The sequence below is a fragment of the Sapajus apella genome, unplaced genomic scaffold (genome assembly GCF_009761245.1).
Source record: "Sapajus apella isolate SASKATOON/1434 unplaced genomic scaffold, GSC_monkey_1.0 scaffold85, whole genome shotgun sequence".
Taxonomy (NCBI): Eukaryota; Metazoa; Chordata; class Mammalia; order Primates; family Cebidae; genus Sapajus; species Sapajus apella.
In genome coordinates, this window is record NW_022437025.1 from 4974860 (window position 1) to 4998017 (window position 23158).

General features: G+C 58.4%; 1 protein-coding gene across 7 annotated transcripts in view; it reads right to left on the minus strand.

Annotated features, from left to right (window-relative positions):
- Positions 1 to 23158, minus strand: part of SORCS2 (sortilin related VPS10 domain containing receptor 2) — a 587909-nt gene that overhangs the window by 24306 nt on the left and 540445 nt on the right. For all 7 annotated transcript variants that reach the window (XM_032254109.1, XM_032254110.1, XM_032254108.1 and 4 more), the window contains exons 12-18: positions 21773 to 21849; positions 15708 to 15799; positions 14860 to 14967; positions 7031 to 7151; positions 5544 to 5677; positions 4604 to 4732; positions 1381 to 1552 (exon numbers count right to left, since the gene is read on the minus strand). In XM_032254109.1, coding sequence (XP_032110000.1) covers positions 1381 to 1552; positions 4604 to 4732; positions 5544 to 5677; positions 7031 to 7151; positions 14860 to 14967; positions 15708 to 15799; positions 21773 to 21849 — 833 coding nt within the window. The remainder of the gene's footprint in view (positions 1 to 1380; positions 1553 to 4603; positions 4733 to 5543; positions 5678 to 7030; positions 7152 to 14859; positions 14968 to 15707; positions 15800 to 21772; positions 21850 to 23158) is intronic.

A 23158-nucleotide genomic window follows, 5' to 3' on the forward strand; every position in this document is an offset into this window, starting at 1 on the left:
AGGGCCTGTCTCCATCAGCAGCAGCGCCTGCACCAGGGAACCACTCAGGTCTGGGTGCCTAGACTCTGTCCACGTGGAGTCTCGGGGCGGGGACCCAATGGCAGCCCTGCCACTCACCCTGCCACTCATTCCTGTGTGGTCTTGGGAGTGTCCAAGCCTCAGTTTCCCCAGCTATAAAGCAGGTTGGCAAGAGGACACCACTCGAGGTTGTGCCAGGAGTACAGGGAGTGGCTCGTGCACAGTGTCCCCCACGGAGGTGCTGGCAAGCACTGCTCTGCGTGTTCCTGGGCCTCAGTTTCCCTGTTTGCATTAGGCCAGGCTCCCTGCTTTCCAACTCCAAAGACCTTTGTCACCAACATCCCACCCCACCTTGGCACCATATTTTGAAGGCCATTTAAACAGGACACGTGTCACTGTGAAGCCACACTTCCTGCATCCCCTGTGCTGTTCACCAAAGAGCCAAGTGCCCAGGAAAGCCGTGTACCAGGAGAGTGCCCAGGGTCCTAGGTGTGCCCCCCTTCGGGTGCGACACGGGGGCCTCGAACTCTCCTTTGTCCTTTTCTGTGTCTTGAATTTTCTGCCTGTTTGTAAGTTTTTCTAGGTTTTGGTTTTGAATTTGCTACAATGAGCATTAGTTTATTCTAGCCTCAGAAAAATAAGCATGTTACAAATTAATTTTAAAAGAATAGAAGGAAATATGGAAAAGTAACAGTTGTTACCACGGAGGAGTGGGGGGGACTTTTGAGAGATATTTATACTCTTGATATTTTGTGTGTGTTTTCCAAACCTTCTACAATGAACATTCATTATTTTTAAAGTCAGAAGAAAATGTAACACTTGTTCTAAAGCAAAAAAAGCAAGCGTGGGAGGCTGGGAGGAAATTTCGATCCGTGTTTGTGTGAGTATTTCTATCAGTATCTGTCCATGCACACACAGGACTTATCTTGGGTTGTGTAATTATAAGTCATAGTGTTTTTAACTTTCTGTTTTTCATAAGATCCTAAATTAACTAAATCAATATATAATTACTGGCTTAAAAAATGTGCTGCTGCCCACGGGAATGAATACATTTTATACCAAGGCCAGTAACCACCGCCCTGCCCCCCATGCATGAAACCATCTCCTTCTGCTCTGCGGGCACCTGATACCCGCTACGTCCTATTCTGTTTTCCTCTGTGTCTCATTGTTAAATGCTGGGCTGGACCCAGGAAGTGGATTTCCAATCCTCTGCTGCCTCCTGCAGGCCGGACAGGCTGGCCCACGGAGACACCTTGAGCCACTTCCAGGCAGAGGAGACCCCCTCACCATGCCCTCTGGGTGCCTAGTTGGAGTTGACCCTGCCCGACAGTCCCGGGAGCCCTCTGGGAGGTGCTTACTCACCTGCTCCTGCCGCACCACAAACAGGACGTCCTCTCCAGGTCGTACGGCCACCGCCTCGCCTCGGATGCTGACCTGCAGGCCGCGGGGTGGGGTGAGGGGGCACTGCAGCTGCACGGGACCCTGCTGCAGGTCCACGCCACCCTCGCACATGTTGGACACCACTTTCCGGTACCTGGATTGACAAGAGAGGGTCAGGGCCCACTTGAGCCAGGAGGCCAGGGATGGGGCCCCGTAGTCTGGGGAGGGATGTGCTTGCCACCCAGAGGTGGCATTTGGCTTCCCACCCCTAGGGTTCTACTTACTAACTCCCAGCCACCTACTGACTCCACGCAACTGCTGCTATGGCCCCATCTTAGAGATGAGAACACTGAGGCTCAGAGGAGGAGGGATTGATGGTGGCAGGGTGTGCTTTGGAGGCGCTGGCACCTCCTTGGTCTGGTCGTGTCACAGTAATCATCACAGCCACCGTCAGTGCTGCAGAGGGGGCGCCTTCAGCAGCCAGCTGGAATTTCATGGTCTTGCTGAGAAAGGTGGAGGACAGAGTGCCCGAGAGCTGGGATCCTGCCTCCACCTTGCCACTGGCTCACAGCGTGGCCAGAACTGTGCACAAACACAGCCTGCCTCTTGGGTCCCGTCTCCCTGTTCCCTTGAGAGAGCTGGGTTGGGTGATTGACTCTTCACTGCATTCACGAGACACCCCTTTACTGAGCATCCATTATGGGCCAGGCACTGGGAATGGGGGTGATCACATGCAACCTCTGGATGGTGTGCAGAGCAGAGCATCTAGTGGAGAGTGGACCTGAGCAGATCACGTCAGAGTGAATCCATAGCTGCGGTGGCACTGGCTGGGCACCCCTGGGGACCTGGTCCCTGACAAAGGGGCTCTCAGCTGAGACTGGGAGGGTAAGCATGAGAAGAAAGAGTATCCCCGGCCACGGGAACAGCATGTGCAAAGGCCCTAGGGTGGGTGCTGAGCCCCGAGGGGGAGAAGGTGTGGCAGGAGGTGGAGAGGGGCCCTGGGTGAGCTTTTAGGAGCCCCTCAAAACCACCCCGCAGTGGCCTCATGCAGCTTGCGACCCGCGAAGCTCCCTCAGGCAATGGTAGGATTCTGAGTCTGGGAAAGTAGTGTTGCTGCCCAGGTGCCAGGGGTATCTGTCTGCCCCACGCTGGTCCCCCTCTTGCCCTCAGGGCCAAACTCTCCCAGCTGGCTCAGCGACTGAATAAGCAGCATTCAGAAGGTGATCATGCACAGGCCCATTTCATTAGTGCTTTGACAGAAAATACACTTCTCTAAGGACCAAGGACCACCCATGCACAGCACCTACACTGAGCAGATGACATGAGATGAAATCCTTTGCCTTGATAAAGATCCTTGCTCTGACACTTTAGACAAGAGTCCCTGTTGCCAAGCTCCAGTGGACGTGCAGGAGAGACCACCGCAGCTTCATGATACAGGGGTGCATGGGTAGACAGATGGATAGATAAGTAGATGGATGGGTTGATGGATGGTGAATGAATGAATAGAAGATGGTGGATGTATAGATGGATGAATGGATGATGGATGGATAGACGGGTGGGTGGATAGTGAACAAATGCTTGGAAGGATGGATGGGTGAATTGATGGGTAGATAGATGGATAGGTAAATGAATGAATAGATGGGTGGATGGATTGATGGAAGGTGAATGAATAGACAGATGGTGGATGGACAGATGGATGGGTAAAGGGATGAATAGATGATGGATGGATAGATGGGTGGGTGGATAGTGGACAAATGCTTGGAAGGATGGATGGGTGAATTGATGGATGGATAGATGGATAGGTAAATGAATGGATGGATGGATAGATGGATGAGTAGATGGATGAATGGATGATGGATAGGTGGGTGGGTGGATAGTGGATAAATGCTTGGAAGGATGGATGGATGAATTGATGAGTGGATAGATGGATAGGTAAATGAATGGATGGATGACGGATGGATAGATGGATGGTGAATGAATAGATGGATGGTGGATGGACAGATGGATGAATGGCTGAGTAAATGGATGGACAGAGGGATGCATGGATAGTAGTTGAATGCTTGGAAGAATGGAAGGATGGATGGAAAGATGGGTGGCTGAATGGCTGGATAAATGGACAGATGAGACAGATGATGGATGGATAAATGGGCAGATGGGGGATGCTGGGTGACCGCACGGACGTGTGGGTGGATGGCAGGAGATACGCCGATGAGGTCAAAGCCTGTGATTTCTGGTCCTGCCTCCTGTTCCCTCATGTTCCCCAGGGGAAGTAATGGGGATTTTCTAATACACTCATGGGCTTTTCTCTTCCCCTCTGAAAACATCCTCATCGAGAAATGGGGAAATTGGGACCTTTTGATGGAGCATGTTTGGGACCTCCTGAAGAGGAAGGCCCACAGCTCCTACATACTTAACATTTTACATGAACTGAATCCTTCATGGCAATGTGCCCAGCCTCTGGTGGAGGAAAAGTATCATAACTGCTGGCACTCGCTGACGCCTTCCCTTCACACACAGCTTGTATTTAGCATACCACAGACTGAAGGAATACCTACCATGTGTTGTGGAGCTTACCACAGACTGAAGGAATACCTACTATGTGTTGTGGAGCTTACAGTTCAGCAACGAGGACAATTAAGTGAGTGATGACAATAGGTGGGACTTGTGACAGAGGTAAGCTCAGAGTCAGGGGTGGGTGGTCAGGGAAGGCCTCCTGGAGGAAGTGCCATTTAAGCGGAGACCTGCAGGCAGCAGGAGCACCTCCAGCACCCAAGCTTTGGTGACTGGGGAGAGCCTGGCTTACTGGGGAACTGGTAAATGGGGAAGCGTCCTAGAACTGCAGAGGCTCAGAAATACCAGGGGAAGAAGTGCTGCCTCAGGTGGGAGCCACAGGCACCCTGGGCCTTTTCTGTCTGTTGTTCTCTGTCCAGAGCCAGCTCAAGGCAGCTTTCTCCTGGCGGTGGCCCCACGGGCTCGGATGGGAGAACCCTGCAGGTTCTAAGGTCATTCATTCATCATGTCTGGTGACTCCCATGAGCCCCACAGCCAGGCTCTGTGCTGTGAATGCAGGGCATCCTCAGCTTTGACCTCTCTTTCCTCGACTCTACTTGGGAGCTGCAGGCGCCAGCCAGGAAGGCATGGTTTCGGGGTTGCACCACACTCTGCCCCTGGATTCAGGCAGGGAGAGGCCTGCGCCCACACTCACCCAAGGCTGCTGGTGTAGGTCTGGCCCAGGGTGCAGTCGTCAGGCGGGGACAATGGATTAAACCAGAAGTTGGCAGAGCACTTGTTGGTGTTGGACTCTGAGGAGGGGGAGCGTTCAAATCCGTAGTCGCTGGGAGGAGGGAAGAGCAGTAGTAAGTGACAGGCACAGGGGGGAACCGGAGTCAGCTAGGGTTGGGGTGAAATCTGGGAGAGCTGAGAAGGGAACCTCATACCAAGGGCCTGCTGTACACCCATCTGTGAGGACATAAAGGAGCACCCATAGCCCCATCCCAGAGTGGGACACAGGGTGACAAGGGAGGCAAAGGGATGCTGGAAACTCAGAGAAACCTGGAGGGCTGCCTGGGGGAGGTGAGCAAATCTCAAAGGATGGACAGAGACAGGTAGGGAAAGAGAGAGAGAAGCACTGCCGGCAGGGCCCAGACTGAGCAGCACCAGTACAGGCGGAAGAGGCTGGAATGCCAGGGGGCAGGATGGAGAGGGGTGAGGTGGGTGGCAGGTGGGTGAGCTGTCAGCCAAATTGTCCTGTGGGCACTGGGCAGTCAAAGGCAGCTTTGGAGAACAGCAGGGGACAGGTTGGGTGGCTTTCAGCAGAGCCCCTGGATGGAGAAGGGCCAGGGTGGCTGCAGCACGTCCCCAAGATGCCCTGACCTGTTCCTCAGTTTCTCCTCCTGCCCGTGAGCAGCCACTGAGGGGTTTAAAATGCACCCACAAATTCCTTACAGCTCCTTCCTGGAGTGTGGGCTGGTCTCGGTGACTCAGTTCTAAGAGATAGAATGAGGCAGAAGTGGCAGGGTATGACTCTGACACCAGGTGATAAAAGGCACTGAGGCTTCCTCCCTCACTCTGGGGGAAGCGGCCGCCATGCTGTGAGGATGCTCAAGCAGGGCCTGAGGCCCCTTGGCTCGGAGCCCACTGCTCACCACAGGAAGTCTGAGTCCCGGCACTCGCACACGCGGGATGTGAGTGCTGATGTGAAACTCCTCCCCTTGATGCACCAGGACGTGGACTTTCTCTTCCGGAAACTTCTCTCCTGGCCCATGATGCAGCGGTCACCCTGCAGCAGGAACATCAGGGTGAGGAGCTGCCCGAGACAGGTCGACTGCTCTACGTGGGCTTGTGGCACTGAGCCCGCCAGAGACTGAAGATGGCTGATGCCTCAGGTTACAGATGGGGAACCTGAGGCCCAGAATGAAGTGGCATGTCTGAGGTCAAGTTGAGGAAGCCTCCCTGTCATCTCAACCCACCGGCATTCGCTGAGCCCCTCCTGTGTGCAGCCCTGGCTGGGCCCAAGGGGTCGCGGAGCTGCTGGAAGTGCAGCCCCTCTGAGGTTCCCAGTCCCCCCAGGTGCTGTGTGGGGAGCTGGGTGGAGCCACAGCTTCAAGGGCTCACAGGCACACAGTGGGTCCTCCTGGGATGATCAGGACAGGCCACCCCTGCTCCCTGCAACAGCTGCTGCAGCAGTGACGAGGCGGGACCAGCAAGGACGCCTGGTGGCCTGTATTCAGGCTCTTGGACCTCCTCCTAGGCCCATCTGAGCACTTCCTTGTGAAATCCAGCTTCGGCAAAGCACCCTGCTAAGGTGGCTTGGCAAGCACCGCCCACCCTCGATATCAGATCACCCTCCCTGTCAGATAGGCTTGCTCGTCCCCTGCTGCCCCCAGGAGATGTCAGATCCTCTGATGACTGCTGTTTCCTCTTGGTCAGTTTCCACCCGCTGACGTCAGCTCTGAACTCCCTTTACCCATGCTGAATTCGAGTTGAGCCCAGTCTCTTCTTGGAGAGGGTCCCTGTGCCCACCGTGATGGCCCGGAGTAAAGTCTCCCACCCCGTGCTTTAACAAGCGCCAGTGAATCATTTCTTCTTTAACGGAGCCGCCCAGTCCCCGGCAGTTCCAGGTCCCCACGCTCTGAAATCCCAGGTTTCCCCACCACACCGCCAACAGCACAGCCTGATTGGAACTACAGAGGGGACTGATGGCCTTTACACTCTGCTTACTCCGCTTAGTGTCAATATTACACACTAGTTATGTGTCTCGATTACAGGGAGGGCTCGCCCCAGACCCCACTCCACACCGAGACCCAGCTGTCTTGTATGGTATAGACCTGTGTTACCTTCCTAAGATCTGAAAATCCTGACCTCCAAGCACACTGGACTCCACGGGCCTGGGATAGAGCCTGTGGCCCTACACTCCCCGAGTGTGGCTGAAGACCCTGAGCCCAGGTAGCCCCGTGACCCAGAAGGGTCTAGGAAGTCCACAGGAGGCCTGGACATCTAAAGGCGCTGGGATTCCCTGCAGATTTCTTAGAGGCAGGGAGGTGCTTGCCGGGGAGGACTCTGCGGGGGCAGAGTGGGCCTGTGTTTGCAGTCTGTACCCGGCCTGCTCGACCCCAGCCACATCCCAGCCCACCTGCAGGTTGGAGAGGTCCCAGGAGCGGTAGTCCTCCTCACTGCACTGCCTGGAGAACGAGGGCCGGAAGTCCACCTTGACCAGCTCCCAGTCAGAGCGGAAGCTGATGTGACCAAAGACCCTGGGGCGGGAAGAGGAGGGAAGGGAGAGAAACCTTCATTAGGCCTTGTCCTGCCGTGCAAACCATGTCCCGTCCGGACTCTGTTCCCATCTGTACTATGGGCACAGAGATCCCTCTCCTGCCCTTGCTGGGGATCAGAGCGAGGCTGCCCCGGGCACTGAGCGTGGCCCTGCACGGGCGCTCTGTGGGCTTTCTCGTGAATATTCAAACAACTACCACCCATGATCTATGACGTGTCAATTGCACTGGGATGGGTCACTCTGGTTGACCCCCCATGACCCCCCTTGATGGACAGGGAAGGAGGCCCAGGTCTACAGCAGGGTTGGAGCCCTGGTTGACGGACAGAGAAGGAGGCCCAGGTCCACAGCAGGGTTGGAGCCCTGGTTGATGGACAGGGAAGGAGGCCCAGGTCCACGGCAGGGTTGGAGCTCTGGTTGATGGACAGGGAAGGAGGCCCAGGTCCACAGCAGGGTTGACAGCCCTGGTTGATGGACAGGGAAGGAGGCCCAGGTCCACAGCAGGGTTGGAGCCCTCGTTGATGGACAGGGAAGGAGGCCCAGGTCCACAGCAGGGTTGACAGCCCTTCCACTGGTCCTTGCACTCTGCTTTGTGGAATGATCTGTGGTCAGGCGTCTGCGTCTGCGGCCGTCTGGCTTCGGCCTGACCGTGGGAGGGTCCTGTGTTGCAGAAACCCAGCTTTCTAGCGCTGGGCCACAGGGCGTTTGCTCCCTAGTAGAGGTGGTGATTCAAAGAGAAATAAGGAGTCAGCAGGCCCAGCTCAGAGCCCGCAGGAGAAGCAGTGTTGACCCATCACGGCCTAGGTGGGCAGAGGAACAGAGGAAGCGGGGGAGGAGAATAGGGGGGCTGGCCACTCAGGGCACACCTGTGTGTGCTAGAAGCTATGCATGCACAGCCTGGTGGGCTAGGTCCACCCATTTTACAGAATGGAAAGCCGAGGCACAGAGAGGTTGAGTAACTTGCCCAAGGTCACACAGCTTGTTTGTGCTGTTCCTTCTCCGTCCTTGACACTCAGCGGTCATTGCTGAGTGCCCATCACTCAGAATGGCACTTGGGTGTCCCAGTGTCTCCCCCTCTGGAAGGGCTGCTGGCTGAGTGCCTTCCACTCCATCCCCCAGTACCCCACACTTAGACCCCACTCCAAAGACCACCCCAGAAGGTGAGACCAGCCTGCTCTTTCCTGGGCCTCCTTTAGTCCAGCTTGTGGTGCTCCGGCCATGTTACCAGAGGCCAAGCGTCTGGGTGGGGGAGGTGACGCACGCTGCTCCAGACTAGTCCCCGTCTGAGCACCTCCAACTGGGCCTGGATACTCGGGGGTGCCCATCATGGGCTGAAAGGACAGCCCCATTCTAGGGCGGTGTTGAGAAAGGTCTTGTAGGTATTTCTGAGCACATGGTGGCGGGTCCCGAGTGTCTGAGGCTGACATTTGAAGGCTTGGTGCCACAGGGCACCTCTGAGCCAGGCAGGCCTGTGTGGTTCATGCTTGAACTCATCTGTGACCTCGCATTTGCCGCCACTGCCCGGAACAGCCCCACGAGGCAGACGCTATTATCTTTGTTTGATGAAACCCTAAGCCTCTGCAGGCTGCGCATGGGGCCTCCCTGCCTTCTCCTGACCTTCCCCTGGGGCCCTGCCTCCCTGTGCTCCCATAAGGCTGGCTCGTTGCAGGAGCGGCCAGGCTGGTTCCGCCCCACATTCCTGCCACGTGACTGCCAGCCCTCATTCCAGTCGGGCCCTTGGTTCCAGGCTCACAGGTCCGTCTGCTGTCTTCCCTGCACTTGGAGGTCAAGAGCCCCAGGCCACTCTTTCTTTCTCAGAGGGAGGGAAAATGGGACTTGAGCCCTCCTAGCTGCTAGTGGCAATGCCCACCAAGGCAGGGGGAGGTCCGCAGGTATGGTTGTGCCTGCTGCGTCTGCCTGCTTCTGCAGGCACTGTTTCCCGCAGGAGTCTCGTGGCCTGCATGGTGGCCCCAGCTGTGAGTGGCCTTGGCTCCAGGGCACCTGTGACTGGGATGAGGTCCCACTTGCTGTCTGTCTCCTGATGGATGCCACTTGGATGCCCTCGACATTCAACACATGGGGAATCTTCCTTCAACACCAGTGTCCAAACAAAGCCTGCTGCACTGGCCTTGTCAATAGTCTGAGGTCTTCTCTCTCTTAAGAAATCCTTTTTAAGGGGCAACTTCTGGATCTCTGAGCCCATCCTCATGCGCTTCTGTGACCTGTGGCATTGTGAAAGTCACCGCTGTGTACGGAGCACCTGCTGCAGGCTGGGCACATGCTCGACCTTATATCCCCCCATTTCCTCCTCGACAAAGCCCCCTTTCACAGACAAGGAAACTGAGGTTGAGGCCAGGGACCCACCCAGGGCAGCACAGCTTCAGGCCACCTCCTGGAGGGGCCGGCGTTGGAACCCAGGCTGGAGGCTCCGGAGCTGTGAGGCTCTGCGCGGAAACACGGCGGGCGCTGGCTGAGCGTGACGGCGACAGCCCCACTGCTGCAGAAACCCCGGGGAGGGCCCAGTGTTACCGCCGTTCTGAGCTGGGCAGAGCAGAGAGGCCCATTTGGTTGATGAATTAACCCCTCCACAGTCCTGAAGTCCCGCCTCCCATGGAGCCTAAATCCTCAGCTGATTTAGAGAAGCACCTGCCATCTAGCTAATCCTGGGTCTTAGAAAAGAGCTGCCGAAGAGGCCTAGATATGACTTTGCAGTTAATGAGGAAAGATGGGTTGCGCTGTGAGGGCTGGACCCCGTGGCTGGGGAGGGCTCCGGGAGCCCCCACCCTACCTCTCGCCCGAGCCCAGGGCCTGCGGACCCCTCTCTGCTCTGAGGCTACACTGGGGTGCGGGCGGGGAAAGCAGGGGAAAGTGAGCGGTGCCAGGGAAGAGTCCCAAAAGGTGCCTCTGGCCAGGTCTTTGGGTGGATTTGGGCAAAACAGCGATCCAGGAAGGACAGGGTGGTGGAGAGCTGAGCCCAGGCGAGCTCTGGGGAGCAGGGCCGCTCCCGCACAGGCCCCGTGCAGGGAGCTGCGCCCTGACCTGCGGCGTGCTCCCTCTCTTGCTGTTTGAATTCTCTGTACGTGGGCTGGGATCGGGAAGCTGTCTGAGCAGAACTGTTCTGAGGCTTTAGAGAAAACTTGAAAGGTTATAGCACCTGGCTGTGAATTCCACCGTTTTCCTTCTTGGATAAATTGCCCTGTCTGTGGGTGGGGGGTGAAGGCTGGGTCATCTCTGGGGCCTAACCAGGGCTCAGGCCTGATGGCAGCTGGGGTGAAGGGCTTGGCACCCTGCAGAGACAAGCTGGTTCAAGGCTCCAGGGTGGAAAGCGCTCCTGTCTCTCGGCCGGGCAAGCTGAGGCCTGGAGAAGGAGCTTGACCTCTGTGTAAGGAGTGAGGGCCGCCCTCGCCCCTGCACGCCTGGCTCCCCCTGCTCTGCGGGTTCTGGCCCCAGGAATGGCTTGATCACACGAAAGGTCCACACCGTGAGGGAGCACAGACAGAGTGCATGGTGGCCGGACTCCCTTCCTCCCTCGCTCCCCCTCCCCATACACCACAGGAGGTCCTGCAGCTGTGGAAAAGGCAGGGCCATCCTGTCCCATCCCAGACCATGGCCTCCGGCGGCGTGAGAGTGAGTGAAGGTCATGCAGGATTTCGTGTGTCCAGGGCCTGGCCAGAGCTGGGAGTGACTGTGCAGGGAAACCTCAGGACCCGCAGAGACTAGGAGGGTGATTGTTTTCACCCCATTTTCACAGGACGGGCTCCCAGGGTCCCCCTTTCCCGCCCCTCCCTTAGGGATGAATCCTTTGAGACAGGCTGACATCTCTAAAAATGGGGGAGTAAATCAATCTGTCCAGGTTTCTGATGAGAATGGCATGAGGTCATATATGAAAACAGCCCAGGCACGCGGTGGGGCGCTCACCAAAGCAGCTGCAGCCCCCGCCGCGGGAGACCGTCCTGGTAAAGATGGAGGGATGACTTGGGACAGAGGGTCCAAGAAGGGGAAGATGCTGCCCAGACTGTGGGGGAAGAGGCTCACTGTCCTCCCGGGCGCTGAGGGACAAGCCCACCCAGGAGCCATCACACGTCATCCATAACACACAGATGCGTGATGGAGGGTCGGCTGGCCGGCGGGACCCACCTGCAGCGGGCGCTGGGTGCTCAGTGAGACCAGTGAGCAGACGCTCACCTTCTTGGAAATAATGCTCCAGCTGCCCAGGACTCCAGGTGAGGACAGAGCTGTCCCGAGCATCCCTCAATCCCTCCACAATGCACGTCCTGGGAAGGCCAGAGGGACCTCTCTGTCTGCTGTGGAGTGGGCGGAAACCAGGCCTTTATATCAGAGTCTAAGCAGGTGACTTTTTGCTCATCACCCAGGAAGTGAGAAGGCCCCCAGCATCACAGGTGGCATCAGTTGAGGGCTCATTTGCGGTGACCTGGGGGGTTAACTCCCCGTGTTACAGACAAGGAAGCCAAGGCATCTGGAAGGGAACTGTGGTTTCCTGGGCAGCCTCTCAAGCCGACTTACTTCCCATTTCAGGGCTGTGGAACCGAGGTTCAGGGTGTGTGCTCCATTGCCCAGGGACATTGGCTTGGAGAGCAGCACCCTGATTTGGAGATGGCAGTGGAGCCCTGTGAGCTGTGCTGGCTGTGATCGGCCCAGCTCTCCTCTCCCCAACCAGGCCCCTGTGGGCGGTGCGTGCACAAGTTCACCCCCTGAGCGCCTGTCTCCACCCCTGTGTCACCCTTGCTGGTGCATCGCCATGTATCTATTCAAGCCATGTTCACTGAGCGCCAAGCCCCTCTTCCATGCCCGGTGCAGTGCTTGTCCGGGGATGCACCAGTGAAGCCAGCAGAGTCAGTCCCTCAGGGAGCCCTGGGCGGGCACAGCCACGGGCAAGGGCAGCCCTGCAGACGGGATCAGATCCATGGAGGGTGAGGCCAGGCAGCCCAGGCCTGGTGGCAAGCAAGGCCCTCCTGGGCCGGGGCAGAATTGAAGGTGGCAGAAATTCACACAGTTGCTGATCATCTAACACCTTGAGAGGGGTCCACACTGTCCTTCCACCCCACGCAATCTCGGTTTCCCGAAGCCTGGTTTCCCACCCTGGCTCAGCTGGAACGGAGGGCTTCTTGCTGCTAAATCCGACGTCCAGCTTCCATCCTCCTTGGCCAGGAGCTGGGAGGCAGGCTAGGTGTCCTCTGAGTGTGAGGACAAGTTCCCGTTCTCCGTCACCAGATGTCCCTAAAGCCAGGGCTGGGGTGTGCTGTGTTGCTGACCCTCCCGGCATCTCAAACAGCACCTGGCACATAGTAGGTGCTCAATAAATGCACGTTGGATGACGGCAGAGCAGAGGCGCCTCCTTGAAGGGGTTCCCATCTCTGCTCTGCCCGGAGAGGACAGGCTGCTGCCCACAGAGCTGCCCAGGAGTGCCGGCTGAGGACTCAGCCACAGGCTTTCCGCTGCAACATTAGCCGACGTCTACCCTCTCAGGGCCTCAGTTTCTTTCACTGCCAAGCAGCAGAGCTGGTTGAGTGTGGGTGGGTGTGAGGGGTGGTGGGCATGAAAGCAGCAGGGCTCAGTGGTGGTGTCTTCCAAGGCTGTGCTCCCAGCTCCAGCCGTAGCAGGCAGGGGAGCTCAGGGGCTGTGTCTGCCCAACCTCCCCGACAAATGAGGGGACACACTGGCCCTGCAGAGCCTGGCCTCACCCCTGCCCACAGACCCCAGACCTACCCCTGCCTAGGCAGACCGCGGCCTCACCCCTGTCCAGGCAGGCCCCCGCCTCACCCCTGTCCAGGCAGACCCCCGCCTCAACCATGCCCAGGCAGACCTCGGCCTCTCCCCTGTCCAGGCAGACCGTGGCCTCAACCATGCCCAGGCAGACCCCAGCCTCACCCCTGTCCAGGCAGACCCCGGCCTCGCCCCTGCCCGGGCAGAGCCCGGCCTCAACCCTGTCCCAGCAGACCCCGGCCTCACCCCTGTCTACAAGCCCCAGCCTCACCCCTGCCCGGGCAGAGCCCGGCCTCACCCCTGTCCCGGCAGAGGCCCACCTGGGGGGGGGGGGGGGCAGCATTGGCCCAGCTGGGCCGTTTCTTTCCCAAACCAGGCCTGCTCCCCACTGCCCGGAGCTGTGTCCCCATGGCCTCCTGGGAGCTGTGTGCCCCCTGGGGAAGGCGGGGCACATGGAGGGAGACTGGGGCTGGGGTCAGGCATTCTCGGGGGCTTATCTTTGTGGGCCCCTGTGGGTCATTCAGGGGCCAGTGGAAGACGCAGTCGGGGTCAAGGGCGTGAAGGCCATTGCCAGATGGAAGGGAAAACTTGGGGTGTGAGCCAATGAACGAGCCAGGCCAGCACTTCCTGCGGAAGCCATAGCCAGAGAACCAGTCCCAGGTCATAAAGCCACCCCTGCCACAGAGCACACGGCCACTCCAGCCGAGTGTGCAGGGGTGAGGGGCACAGTGCCCGACTATTCTACAGGGCGCGGGTAGGGCAGGGCCTGCCTGCTCCAGAAAGGACAGAGAAGAGGACAAGGTGTCCAAAATCCAGGCGACCAATCTCCCTGAGCCCCCGCCTCGAGGTGGAGGAGTCATGGCTGCCGTGGCAGCTTCGTGGGGCCACTTTGGCAAATGACCATGAACTCTGCTGGCCTCCACCATCACACACATGCTCTCCCACGCTGAAGCATTGCGCACGTGATCTCAGCACTCTGGAGGCCAGAAGGCTGAAACTGCGGGTCGGCAGGGCTGAGCTCTCTCCAGGGCCTCGAGGGGAGGAGCCTTCCTGCCCCCTCCACCTGCGGCCAGGTGTTCCCAGACTGGCAGCTGCACGGCTCCCCCCCCCCCCCCCCTCCCCCCACCGCCCTCCTCCCCCCACCGCCTTCCTCCCCCCAGCCTCCTCCCAGGCCTGTCTGTGCCTCCCTGTCAGGACAGTCACTGGGTTGGGGTCTGGGACATGAATTTGGGAAACTCTACTCAAATATCTCAGGCATCACCGTGAAAGGAAGGAAGGGGACATGGCGGCCTGCCGTGCCGCAGCGGGGGGCTGCAGGGGCTGTTAGACAGGCACGCCCCACCTCGTCGTGAATCCGTTGGGCTCTCATGGGTGCCCAAGGTTGAAGGCGCCCAGAGGGACCTTCACTTCACTGGCTCCTGGGGACCACCTTCTTCCCCACTGCAGCCTCAGTGGTACAGTCAAACCCTGTGTGTCCCCACTGTCCTCCACGTCTCTGCTCCTGGGGCAGAGAGGCTGTGAATGACAGAGGCTCCTGAGGCCCCTTTGCCCCTCACGGTGCCTTGTTTGGCTCAAGCTGGGGCTGAGCAGAAGGAAGTCGGGCAGGGCCAGTGAGGCAGCCTCAGATCCCAGGATGGGTGACAGGCAGGTCACAGCCAGCTCCGCCCTACACTGGCCTGTCTGGGTGTCAGGCCGTAGGCCTTATGACCTTCATGCCATATGGCTGAGAAAGGTGCCAACAGATAGTAATACTCATGACAGGATCACCGGCTCGAGAGGTGCTGTGGCTGTGGTGGAGCCGGCCTGGAGCCTCAGTCCTGCCCTCGCCAGCCAGGGGACCTGGGGCAGGTGGCAGATGTCCCTGATTCCCAGGTGGCTGGGGGTGAAGGACACAGTAGGCCCAGCACGGCCTGCCTGCTGGAAGTCTCTGTGCCACTGCCCAGTGCCACCCCCTGTCCCGCACTCACGTCATGACCAGCGTCTCGTCCCCCGGCTCGCTCAGCAGCCCGTCCACAAACACCGAGGTGCTGGTGAAGTTGTGCGTGCTCCAGGTGAGGCCCTCGTCCACACTGAACCTGCGGGAGAAGGGCGTCAGTGTCTCTGGGGGGGCTGCAATGCTCCCTGTGTCTCCTCTGCCCGAGGGTCCTGCTGGAGGGCGAGGGCTGCAGCAGCTGCCTCGCCTATGCAGGTGGCATCACATCTGCTTACCCACCTCCCGCTGCAAGCCCTCAGACACTTTGCATCCCCTGAGGGGCCCCATCCACAGCTTGAGCCTGGCCCAGGGTGTCAGGCCCAAGGCAGGGCCGGTATTGTCGCGCCACCATCTTGCAGAAGAGCAAGCTCTCTTTCAGACTACAGTGATACTGGCTTCCTGGCAGCGGCTCCAGCTGTGCCTTCTGGGTCCCGAGTTCACACCTGCCCTCCATTCCCCATGAAGGCCCTCAGCTGCCAACCCCTCTCACCTGGGCACCTGCTGCTGACTTCCTTGTCTGGGCTGCCTGGTCCCAACCCCTGTACGTTACTAATTCCTCACCTCCTCGGGGAAGGCCCTCCTGGCTCCCCAGGCGGGGTGGGGCCTCCCTCTGTGCTGTCTCCCGAGGGCAGGACAAAGTCCACCCAATGACCTCTCAGGAGGAGTTTGTGAGGCGTGCCGCAGCCCCGGTCTTTAGGGTTTAGTGCTGTTGCCCTGTGGTCCTGTGTCCCCGAGGGGAGGACATTCTGGGGAATAGTCTGAGAGGGTTCCCAGGTGGAAAGAAAGAGCCCCGGCCCACCCCATAGGCCCCCCCCCCCCCCCCGGGCTAGCAGACGCCATTACTTGAGGATCTTCAAGGGGATGGAGGTGTCTTTGATGGCCACGATCACCCCACCGTGGTCCAGGTACAGGATGTGGTGCTCTTCCTCGAACACCTGCAGGGGAGAGTGGGGTGTGGGGAGGGCTGAAGGCGGGGCCCTGAGAGGTCGGAGGTCCTTCTAGGCTGAGTCGCACCTGGGAGGAGGGTAGTCAACGTGCAGACAGGCTGGGGGGTGGGGGGCACTGGCAGAGGCCAGGGCTGGTCTGAGGGTTCCCTGCCTGTCCCAGGTCATCATGTCCTGGGCCAGCCCCAAGCTCTCTCCGCACACCCTGGATGACTGAATGGTGGACAGCAACTTCTACCCTATCGACCCGGACAAGGAAACTGCAGAGGAGCACAGCACGCGGCCCTCTCTGTGTAAAAACCCAGGAGCATGGCCCGCAGCCTTCTCTATGCGAAACCCATGCACAAACAGTGCCAGCAACATGGAGATGAGGAAGAAACAACAGAACTTAGAAGAACATTCAGGATATATAGCATCAGTCAAAGCAAACCGCAATTTGACATGAAGACTCAGCTCAAGTGTCGTTTCCTCCAGGAAGCCCTCCCTGATGCCAGGCTGGATGGGGAGCAGCCAGCCGCTGCCCCAACACTTACTATGCTACATTTTCTCTTTCAGCCAAAGCTCCTAAAGACAGGGCTGCTCTGAGTCTTCCATGCCCTGCAGAGTGCTCAGCCCAGACCTTGGTGCCCAGGGAGTGTGTGGAATGAATAAGTGAACAGCGAATGAATGACCGACCGCCAGATCCCCAAGGGACAAAAGAGCGAGCGGCCTGGACAGGGCTTCCATGGAGGAGACATGGAGGGTAGCCTTGCCTGTTGGCCAACAGCCCCAGGATGGGGTCCCACTGTACACGTGAGGATGCTCTGAGGGGTGGAGGGCATGCCAAGGCCTCACAGCTGGAAGGTGGCAGAGCTGGGTGTGGCTTCAAAGTCACACCAGGACACATGGGGCCTGCCCCAAATCTCCAGTGAACATGCAGGTACAGGCAGCCAGCACGTGTCTCAGCACTGCCCAGCAAGGGAGCTGCTGTCTCCACCACGCCGCCCTTCCCCCAGACCTCTCCTCCTCGAAAGTGGCCCCCTTTGCCCTCCCACCCTCCTCCCATCCGTCTCCCAGGCCTGTGGCCCACAGCAGGGCACAAGGAAGCCCAGGAAGGGACAGAGGACAGCCCCCCCAGGACAGAAGACAGCCACCCCAGGCACCCCCACTAGGGCCAGCACGCTCATCTGTCTCAGTGCGCTCAGAGTCTCGGGAGCCCTGGGGGACCGTGGACATGTCCACTTGAGCCAGGCTCCTAAGCTGGGGAGGTGCAGCTGTGCAGAGCTTCCAGGGATACACATGCAGCAATTTCGTGCATGGAGGGCAGGATAAGTAAGGAGGCTCGGCTGACCCCTTCCAAGCAGGTGTGGAGCCTAATGGGGTCACATGTGCACTGTCCCCAGGGGGCTGAGCTGGGGGCACCCCAGGCTGTAGGAGGGCATTCCAGGGCAGCTGGGGAACAATAATGGGGATGCTGAAAGAGAAGCAGCTGCCCCTGTCTTCCCTCTGCCCCTCCCTGTGGAGTCCCCCCTGGAGTTTGAATGCTGGGGTTTCCAGGAGCCAGCAGGAGGGCCCTAGGGGGGACATGGACTGAGGTCCCACATTGCAGGAACATGAACCCCAGCAGACCCAGGTGGGTGCCGGCAGGCCACGCCCTCGGCCCCGGTGTCAGGCAGGTCCCCTGACTCCCATGCCCCTCAATCCCACCAGAACCTTCCAATGCTCCGTGACCCTTAGAGTCAATCCCAAATCCTACCATGGCCTCAGGTCCCCACAGGAGGGACCCCTGCTCACCTTGCTCCTTTCCCCAAACATACCCAGGCCCTCAGCACATGCCACTCCCACCCTGCAAATCCCCTCCCTAGGCATTTCCCATGGTCATCAGAGTCGGCTGCCCATGGCTCTTAGGAATTCTCCAGGAAGCCCGTTTGCCTTGAATAAAGAGGAGAGGCTCCTTATGAAAAGTGATGGGGGTGGGCAGTTGTGTCCCCAAACCTTCCTCCCTCTTCCTCCCTCCCTTCCTCCCTCCCTCCTCTCTTTTTTCTCTCTCTCCCTTCCCCCTTCCATCTATTTTCCCTTCTCCCTCCTTCCTGTTTAGAGTGGGGGTCTGTCAGGTGAGGCAAAATGACACAGGGGGTGGAACCACCAGTACCAAACAGGACTGAGCCCCTCCCTGGTGGGGGTGCTGCTGCCCATCAGGGACTTGCAGGATCCAGGCAGCCACCTTGTGCCCATGAGGTGAGCTGCACACAGGATCTTACTGAAGAGCAGCCAGGCTCTCAGATTATTCTCCATTTTCCAGAGAGACTGGGGCTCAGAGACACAGTGACTTGCCTGAGGCCACATAGCTGGTGACTGTCACACACGAACCCCTGCCCCTTCCATGGGGACTGTGTCTGTGGACATCTTGCCCCCACATAAGCGGGGAGACATTCTTATGGGTGATGGGGTTGCAGGCTGGAGTGGGGACTCAGAGTTAACCTGGGGGCTTCCCAGATGTCCCCCAAAACTCTGTGCTCCTGCCTGGGTTCATAGCCCTGTCTGCCCAGGGCAGAACGGGGGCAGGGGAATTGCCATGCCCGGGTCCTCTGTCCCGACGCTGGCTCAGGAAAGTGTTTGGAGAAGCACACCACCTACGGCTACATTCATAGAAACTGCTTCCTGGACAAGCAAGCTAATGGCCTGTAGGCTTTAGGGTGTCACAGGCACAGATTTTGGGGGACTATGAGGAAGAACTTTCCACAGTTCTCCTCCCCATCCATCTACCCATCCCACAGACCCAGTGGTCCGGGGCCTCTGTTGGGGGTGCCAGCATAGATGCAGGCCTGGCCTCTAGGAATTCACAGCCTAGGGAGAGACCCCCAAGGAGGCAGACCCTCCCTGCACAGTGACAGTGACTTGCCCACTGGGTACCAGCAGCTAGAGAGGGACCCTGTCATCTCCACCCCCAAGCCCAGTGTTCAGCCCGGGCCCTGCCATAGGACGAGGGGCTCAGCCAATGTTTTGGGGACAAATGACATCTTGTTTTAAGGAAAGTCAGCGGGCAGCCCAGGGAGGGGTTCAAGGGCAGGTGGAGCTTGGGGAGACCTTCAGAGGGGCAAGGGCATCACAGGCAGTTAACAGAGGCAAAGGCCTGGAGGTCAGGAGGGCAGCTGTGTCCAGGGAGCCGGACGCGCGTGCTGGGGCTGGAGCCCTGGAGGCACACGGAGAGGCCCTGGGACAGACGAGCAGCTTGGAGGTCGGTGTGACACCCAAGGCTTCATCGGGGAGTGACAAGAGCACATTCCCTTTCGGAAGATTCCTTGGGTGCTGGGGGAGATGGACCAGACGGGAGGGGCTCGTTAGAGGCTCCCACACGGATTGAGAAGGAAAAGGAATTCCCAAGTAAAGGGCTCCTCTCCAGGAAAGAGTGAGCTCTCTGTCTTGGGGAACATTCCAGCAGAAGCAAGGCTCCCTCACATGAGGGGTCTCAGGAATCATCTGAGGAGAAGTGAGTCTCCCTCGTGGGGATAGCAGTGGAGCCCCTGTGTGGCCAGGAGGATGGCGGAGATCACGCTGGGCGCTGTGAGGCTGGAGGAGAGGGGCCTCTCGGCGACGCTCACCTGCCATGCCCGAGCACCATTCCCTGCCTTTTTTGGGTGTGGTTGCAGCCCCCTTCACTGACTCCACCAGGGGCCTAATCGGCTGCTCTGAGGGTCCCCTGAGGGAGACGGGGCTGCTGAACTGCAGGCTGTGGCGCAGTGAGGGGACAGTGGGCTTCCCAGAGCCTGACAGTCCTGAAGTGCAAATCCCTTTGGCACCGAGCTGGTCCCCTGAGCAAGTGGGCACCAGAGCTCTGCACTGGGACCCCTGGACGCCTGTCCCAGCCACCCTCCTCCCCAAGCACAGGCAGGGGGGCGTTGCTGTGACCACCCACGGGGAACGAACAGGTGCCTTCCGGCCATCCCAGGAATGATATCTGCTCTCATTAGCTTGGGGATCTGGGTAAAGGTGGCTCCAGGGTCTTCCAAACCCCACCAGCAGGGCTGCAGGGTCTTCAGACATCCATTGCTGTGGTTTCCAGCACCTTGACCAAGCAGCAGGGCTGGGTGGGGGTGGAGAGCAGAGTCCCTGCCCCTCCTTCATCCTTTTCCTGCCCCTCCCACACTGAGTTTCAGCCAGGGGCTCCGTAATGTGTTCTGGCTTTGGACAGATCATCCTCCGGAGCTCATGTTTTTGAAAGGTTATGTCGATTACACAAGACGCACGCTGGCGTTCCGCATTCGTGTTCTGCGTTCTCTCTCCGACGCATCTCCCATGCATCCCTGACAACCTGGCTGCCAGAGGAACCGTGGAGACTGCCTGGCTCACCGCCTTGCCCTCTGTACCACTCTGCCCCTGCCTGGGCATCCTTCCTCTCCAGCCCATCGCAAGAAACTAAACAAAAAACCCACAGGAGCATCTCTCCCTCCCCTGCCACACACACCGGCCCTCTCACTTTGGGTGCCTGTCCCGCACCCCACCGTCCTTCGGGAAGGGAACGAGCCCCAGCACTGCTGTGACCGGGCCTCAGCTCAGCACATCCCAGATGCTCTCCCTTTTAATTCTCACATTCCCAAGTTTGAAATCGAAGCAAATTGCTCGACCAAAGAGACTGCTACGGCCATCTTGTAGTCAGTTTCTACAAAATTAGAAAAGCTTCTATCTCACCCTGTCTATTGAGTCTGATATGGGGGAAACTTCTCTAATAAATGGGCAGATGTGACCTTTAAGAAACTTCAGGCATGTTTCACTAGTTTCAGTGAAATAGAAATATTAAAATACAATAAATCGCCGTTGCCCTTTTGAAAATTCCATGTTTCTTGCATATTTTTTAAAAATGTCAAGGCCTTCCACCCTGGCTGCTGGTGCAGGTTGCACGTTGGGGTGGTCACATGTGCCCAGAGCACTGCCGTGTGGGAGGGGGCTGGGGCTGGGGTACTCAGGCGTGTAAAACCCTGACCTAAAACAGAATGTCTTGTTTGGAAGGAGAGAGTTGCATGCAAGTTTGATTCATTCCCTCAGTATAGAAGGCAGACACTGCTACTCCATGAGGTTGGCAGGCCAACTTCGGCCAGAAAGACCATGTCCCCCCAAGTGGAAAGGAATGGCCACTGCACAGTGAGGAGGGGCCCCCTCCTGGAGTGGGGAGCTTGGGCTTGGATCCTGAAGCTGCCTGGACCTCACAGGACACGTGGCACCAACCAGCCCCCCTTAGCCTCACTGTGTCCACCCCTGAGGACCACCAGCACCTTCCCCTCAGGTCTGCAAATCTGAGCTTCGAGTGGGGCTGCACAGGGCACAGAGGGACCCTGCCAGGCCGTGCTGCACTGCTGGAGTGGCCGCTTCCTGCGTAAGTGTGCCCCTCCTTTCCTCACTTCCTTCTCTTCTCGAAAGTGCCACCTCAAGTCATTACCCTGGGACAGCCTCCAGATACCCCGACCCAGACTCACGATGACCCCCACAGCCTGCTCCTCCCCCATATCCTCTTCTACTGCTGTGTCCACAGTCCCTGCCAGGAACTTGGAATCCCCGTCCCCTTCTCCTGGCCTCTCCCTGGGCTCCTGAAAGAGTCCCAGTCAAGCCTTGGAAGCGACACATGACCTCCTGGCTGGGACCTCCTCCCCTTTCTATTCCCTGGCATGTATCCCCATTTCTCAGACGTTCGCAGTAACACGTCCGACTGTGGAGATGTTTCTCGCGTCTGTCACTCCCCATCACTGGCCATGGAGAGACCAGCTGGGGGGTCCGAGCTGTCTGCCTGGACTGGCTTTTCAAACGCAGCAGATGCACACCTGCTAAAGTGAGCCCTGGACCAGCCCCAAGGGCTGGCAGCAAGACAGGAGACGCGGCTCAGAGCTTCTCCCGCGGAGCCTCTGGAATGGACGGGATGACAGAACAGAGGTGTCTCCCGAGGGTCACGGCTGAACGGGGCAGGGGGTGCCGGGCACCTCCCGGCCAGCTTACCTGCCGCCAGGTGTACCCGCAGTCTGATGTGATGTACATTTCTTCTTTATATTCCACCAGCTGCGAGCCCAGGTTACCTGATCCAAAAGAACAGGGGCAGCACTGACCCCAGGATCATCCAGCCTTCCCCCTTTAACAAGTCTGAGCCCTGAAATATCCCCAAGCCATGGTGGCCTGGGTGGCTCCATCTCCCCCACAGACCTGCTGTGCTGGGGCCCTGGGTCCAGGTCTTTGCAGGAGAAAGTCAGCCCTGCCCAAAGACAGCCAATTCAGGTGACTCCTGCAGAGGCCCTGGGCAGGCAAAGTTCGGTGCCTCAGAGAACCCACAGGTGTGGTCCACGAATAGGAAGCATGCAGTGTGGCCAGGGACGGGTTGGACAGGACGTGGGCCAGGTGGGCCAATATGGGCTCATGGGCAGCCCCTGTGGGGCTTGAAAGCAGGGCAGGACATGGCTGAGTTTGCGTGTGGAGACAGCTCCTGGGGACCGGGTGCAGGGAAGCCAGAGGCAGGTGCAGGAGAGAAGGCAGGTGGGCACACAGCAGGGTCCCACTGTCTGCTGGCCGGATATTTGGGAGGATGGTGAGGTGGGCACCAAACTGACTGTGGGGGGCAGCATGTGGTTCAGGTTTACTGGAGCCCCAGCACCGGGCTGATTGGGTCCATCACCAGTCTTGATGTCCACTCGGAGGGGCTCAGACTTAATGCTGGGGGTGGTATCAGAATGGGAAGAACTCACGCCCAGCATCCAAGCCAACCTCATGTAAGAAACGAGGAGGCTGAGCTTGCATGAGGCTCCTATAGAAAGAACAATGGCCACGCATGACAGCAGGAGCACCAGGACAATCCTCACAGCCTCTGGTGCTGCACCGGGCCCACCCTAAACAGCATCCTGAAACGGCTTGAACAAAGGGATTTCTGATGAGACAGATTTGGGGCTTCTGCCGCACCCGTGACTGGCAGAGACAGGGGTCCAAATCTTCAGGATGATGGGGACCCTGATGATGGCACTGAAGCTGTCCTGGGGCCCCAGAGGCCCCGCCCTGGGTGACTTGTGTGTCACTTGCCCTTGAAGGCTTTATTTAGGTGGCACTTTCAGAAGTACTTTATCCACGGTCAAGTTTAGAAGTCTGGAAAATTCCAAAGGGGATGGAATGTCTTCAAGTAGATAAATTAAAAGTGAGTTCTCAGAGCGGCAGAGTGTGTGTGTGCCTGTCTTCTTTTTTGAAGTTCACTTACCTACCTACTAGTAAATCTACCCATCTACCTACTCACCCACCAACCTATCCATCCACCTATCCATCCATTCATCCATCCATCCACCCACTCACCCACCCACCTATCCATCCATTCATCCATCCATCCACCCACTCACCCACCCACCTATC